Source organism: Pimephales promelas, chromosome 9 (genome assembly GCF_988280905.1).
Source record: "Pimephales promelas chromosome 9, fPimPro1.hap1.1, whole genome shotgun sequence".
Taxonomy (NCBI): domain Eukaryota; kingdom Metazoa; phylum Chordata; class Actinopteri; order Cypriniformes; family Leuciscidae; genus Pimephales; species Pimephales promelas.
Genome location: NC_142777.1, coordinates 24,484,629 through 24,489,768, shown reverse-complemented (window position 1 = coordinate 24,489,768; position 5,140 = coordinate 24,484,629). Strand labels below are relative to the sequence as shown.

Here is a 5,140-nt window from a genome sequence, read left to right as displayed (position 1 = left end):
TAAAGTGCCCTGCAATTCAATACATGCCCCTGTTTAGAAGCCCAAAGAGCCGTTTAATTTTTAGAGACTAAATGTTAGATGAAATATTAAATGGATGTCTCCAGAAGTGCTGGGCACCATATGGGCTGTAAAGATGGAAGGAGGATTATGTATGAAGAGCAGGGGGAGGGTATCTGTCATCTCGGAATGTGTGACATTCATTAACACCAATGTGTCACAGCATGATTATTTATGATCAAAAACACCTCTGCGTTCCTCTCATTTCTTATCGGCTAGCAGACACATTCAAATCAATGCCAACGCAACAAGGAATGAGTGGAAATCACTTCATGAATTATCTATTGGAAAGATAATGAAATCCTTGATTGTGTCTTTGTGTTTGATTGAATCATTTTGACAATGATTACTGAAAACACTTTAAAAAGAATCATGCTAAAATTCCTTTTTTATTCAAAATGATTAGTACATATTTCTCAGATGACTCAAAATGTTCTGTAAAATTAGATCTATGAAGCTCTGTTACCTCAAACTCTTGCACTACATGCTCAGACAGAACTTAAGTACCCCTGTAATATTATCCCTTAAAACTCATCTTTGATCATCAAAATGACATATTTAGTAAGTTTTTTCCGTGAAAAAAAAAAAATATTGATGTCTTAAAATTAATTGATTGTAATTCTACACCCTTCCCTCATTTAGGCCTTGTCCACACAGACACGGGTATTTTTATAACCGTGACATTTTTACGTGATTTGGCTGTTCGTCCACATGCAAATGCAGTATCAGGACAATCAAACCGAACATTTTTGCAAACCCCTACCAGGGTGAGGATTTTCAGAAACACCGGTTACAGTGTTACAGTAAACAAGGGGGTTTTGCCTTGCGACGTCAGAGTGTCCGACCGCGCTGCGCAGATATCCACCTACCGGAACCTGTAATTACTTTTTGTTAGGCTTCTGTTAGGGTTATATCGCCGCCTGCTGGTGTGGCATGCTCTTAACAGCACTTGATTTTTGCATTTTCATGTGGACGGGTTTTTTTTTTTGACCGGGAGGAAAACCTCTGGTTATAAAAATACCCCTGTTTGTGTGGATAAGGCCTTAGAAAATGTGCTTCTATGAATATACAAATTAGCCCCGCCTCCACTCACTCGCACCAACTTGGAGATCCACTGATTGATGATCACACTTTGATGTGATTGGTTACAAGGTAGTTTGTGACATCAGAAACACTGAGACTGTCTATGGTTCACTGAATTTTTAAGGAGAAAATACTCAGCAATGGTGTTGGCTTATGAATTTGCACATGGTTTGTCCTAAAGCATATTAAAAACACCATATAGAAACATAAAGAACATTTAAAGCTTGATTTTCACCACAGGGGACTTAAGAAGTCTCTGAAACTGTGGTATAAGTAAAATGATGTCAATTTGGTCATTGAAAAAACTGCAATCAAAACATAAGAATATTAGTCAGCTTTTATTTAGAAAGAATCCCAAAAAATAAACAAGTTGGCACACATTCATTTACAAAATGGTAGAGAGCGGTCCTTAAAATTACATGGACTTGTTCACCTAATATTAAGTATATCATGACAAAACCAAAAGTGTTATCCAGTATCTGTCTCCCAGTCTAGTGCGAAAGACTGAGGAGAAAAAGGCTGAAGAAGTGAGAAAGAAAAGGGGCTAATAAAAATCATTTAAAACTGTACATAATTGTGATAATTTTAATAATTTACAAATGTTCTCATTTTTTAATCTTGGCTTATTGCAATATCAAGTGTTAACTGTTACGGTTGCCATTGCTGATAAATAGTGATTTAACTGTAAGATAATAAACTGTGAATTGTTATCATTATTAAACAAAATTTTTTTTTTTTTTTTGTGATGGGTATCTTAAATACTGAAGAATAAGCACAGATGTTTTTGCCTGAAATATGGAATTTCTCGTATTTTATGAAATAATATATTAAAACTAGATGATTGGAAAACAAGTTCAAGATGCAGAGTGAAAATTTTAAAAAGCCATATTGTGTGAATGCTAACATGGCTATGAAGTGGAAAAAAAAGTCCTTGATAAATCACTGTGTATACCATCCAACTGTACATTTAGTAACAAAACTTACAGAATGTATTGACTACATTCACATTGATGACAGATTAATATATGACTATATTTCTCAATAATTTTGGCACATTTAATTATTTGGCATTTTTAACACGAGCATTTTGTTGACGTGTATGCTTCTATTCATTTCACAGCAAAACATATGCAATAATACAATAGGTATTTTTTTAAACATTTTCCTTTTTTGTTACGTTCATATTCTAAACACTTTTTTTCTTTTTTTTAACATTTTAACCGCTACCCTGATTTTCTTGATGAACAAGAAAATACAAACAGATTCTTGAAACCAAACAGGTTGATGAAAGTAAGAGAACATAACAGCGGCACCCACTTTTCAAACAAATTTCAAGCATGTCAATGTCAAGCATTGCTAGATATTTCATATTAACACCAAAATGTTAATGAATATATCAGAAGAGGACTAATAAATTACAAGATAAGCAACATATTTGGCATTAAAATGTGAAACTAGTAGCTAAGCTCTTAAAAGTATGTTGAGATTATGATTTGCGTCTTTAATTAACTGGTATGTAAGCAGGTTTATTTAAAAGCCATTTCTGTGAAAATACATAAAAATACTTTTTCATAGTTTTTTTTTTTGTTTGTTTGTTTGTTTTATTAATAAAAAGACATTTCACATCCTGAAGCAGACAATGGTAAGTGTGCTTGAGCCGAAATCGACATCGGATGGCGTCAGCTACGAAAACAGACAGACTTTATTGACTTATTTCTTTCCCGCTCAGAGCTTCTGTGAGTTTCAAGTTTGTCATCAAAAATATCCGTTGCAGGGGGTAGATGTCATCAGCTCTTCTCTCAGTCGGTGTATTTCCAATAGGAGAGTGCATTTTTTTGTTATAAAGGGCCAAGAAAGGATTCTGTCGCTTATGACATCAAATGAGGCCTCTGTCTTCCATTCAGACAAGAGAGAGAGGGGAGAAAGCGACATGAAAGAGAATAGAACGCGCTCTATTGAAAACCATTGTGTAAGGCACTCGGCAGGTTCTTATCCATCAGGAGAGATCAGTCAGACTGACGTTCATTCCCACACCAGGTCTAACAAAGGGCACTGCATGTACTGCTTTGGGAAACTCAGGACTCATCACACGTCCATTCTCGCCAGTACTTCCAGTTATAGACAGCCTCGCTTTGCTCCTCATAGCGTCCGAAAAGGTCACCTGGAACACACGCACACAGACGCAAACGGAGAAACAAACATCCACGCACACACACACCAAACAGAGAGATGGCAGAAAGTTAGAGCGTATCCCACAAAAGGACTTCAGTCTTATTTTTAAAATGTTTAATTGAAAATGCAGATGTGAATTTGATGTGGTGGGAAAAAAAAAAAACATTGAAAATGAGGAGCAAAGTTACGAGCAAACACCTTCCAGAAAATCATATCGCAAGCAGGGAATGAGGGAGACGGGCGATTCATAAACATTCATACATGACAATGGGGTTGACGGAACAAAATCACATGGGATGTAAAAAAACTTTTTCTCTCCAATATATACAGTCTGTGCAGTGGATGGGGAGAAGTCAAGTTTTTTTTTTTTTTTCTTGAATTTTTTTTTTCACTAGGAACACCAGTACATACGATCCAGCTTTACGGTCCAAACCTCCTCATTCAATAGAACATTCAGGGAATGGAACAGATGGAAGCCAAAAGAAGCGTGCACGGGGATAGATTGGAATGACGGCCGCGTATCCTACCCCCTTAAATTTTTACACTTTCGATCCCATATACGTTGTACCCTTCCTTATAAGTGGCAAAATTCTGTGAATTCTGCGAGGAAGTGGGATTAATATTCTGTGCATTCTTTGCCACCTTCATGCGCTTGGCCTCGGCTCGGGACTTGTAACAGAACTCGACCAAGGCCACCAGCATGGCCAAGCCCAGGCCGCCCACAAGGATGTAGAAGACCCCAGCCACATTGCTCAGGCTGAGAGCGCTCGTCTTCTCCTGTAAATGCACACGAGATACGGGTCAGTGGTCAGGGAAAGTGCAACATATCTGTAATAAGCATTCATATGCATAAACAAGAGAATATTTAAAGTGGCAGTTTTACGTCTATGTGGATACAAATGCACAGCTCAGGACAGTAATGTTAAAACAATAACTGTGCTAAGTAGAATGCGCTACTGATAATGTGCCCTTGAAGCGATGCAAATGGGGCAATCAACAATTCTGCTCGAATGGGATGGATTTACTAAAGCCTTTAACATTGGCTTGAAAATTGCATACGAAACCTGCAATGTGGTTTTAAATCCCAGTCCTTACATTTCCAACATGCTAATGGCTGTAGTAAATATTATTTATTTGTTGAATTCACAGTTATAGCAGGGGTTAATGTGCTATGCTTAGCTATGATATGAATTATGCTTGTGTAAGAGGACCATTTAAAGGGATGCTCAAGAGAGGCATCTGAATGGAAGGCATAGCATTATACACAGGGAAGCAGATGACAGGCATTGGAGGTAAAAGACAGGAGATCGACACACATATACACACCTACAAAAAGGTCTTTGGGGGATAGGGGCTGTCAGTTAGATGTTCTTTTCAAATATTAGTGTACTGTACTGTGCACAGAATGACCACGTATAAAACACGACACATAGACAGATACAGAGCTTAATTTTGTGAAAATTCATTTTTCGTTGTTTGCAATTGTTACCTTTAAGGATATATCTTGAATTTTAAAATATAATAAAATGATTAAAAACATTTGAATATATATATTTAACCTTTTTTATATAATAATAATACAATCTTTAAAAAAAAAAAATTGTTGAGTTTGTTTGTGTTACCATATGCAGATGGATTTGACTTTACCGGTTAATGTTGCCATATGAAGCACTTTTTTTTTTTTTTTACAGTATGTCCAATATTAGCAATAAATTGGGGTTCCAAAGGTGAATTTTTAAGAACTAGACATCCCAAAATTGATCAACCACTAACCTGAATTTTGGCCAACCCTGAAGTGGAGATATACTTTGACTATATGGCTATGAAA

At 36.4% G+C, this 5,140-nt stretch overlaps 1 protein-coding gene across 4 annotated transcripts in view; it reads right to left on the bottom strand.

Moving 5' to 3' along the window:
* Nucleotides 1–1,459: 1,459 nt before the first annotated feature.
* The window catches only part of gria2b (glutamate receptor, ionotropic, AMPA 2b), a 31,600-nt gene continuing 27,919 nt past the window's right edge, over nucleotides 1,460–5,140 (bottom strand). For 2 of the 4 annotated variants that reach the window (XM_039664520.2, XM_039664518.2), the window contains exons 15-16: nucleotides 3,840–4,089; nucleotides 1,460–3,301 (exon numbers count right to left, since the gene is read on the bottom strand). In XM_039664520.2, coding sequence (XP_039520454.1) covers nucleotides 3,844–4,089 — 246 coding nt within the window. In that variant the 3' untranslated portion in view covers nucleotides 1,460–3,301; nucleotides 3,840–3,843. The remainder of the gene's footprint in view (nucleotides 3,302–3,839; nucleotides 4,090–5,140) is intronic. The other 2 variants (XM_039664516.2, XM_039664517.2) reach the window with 1 other exon arrangement.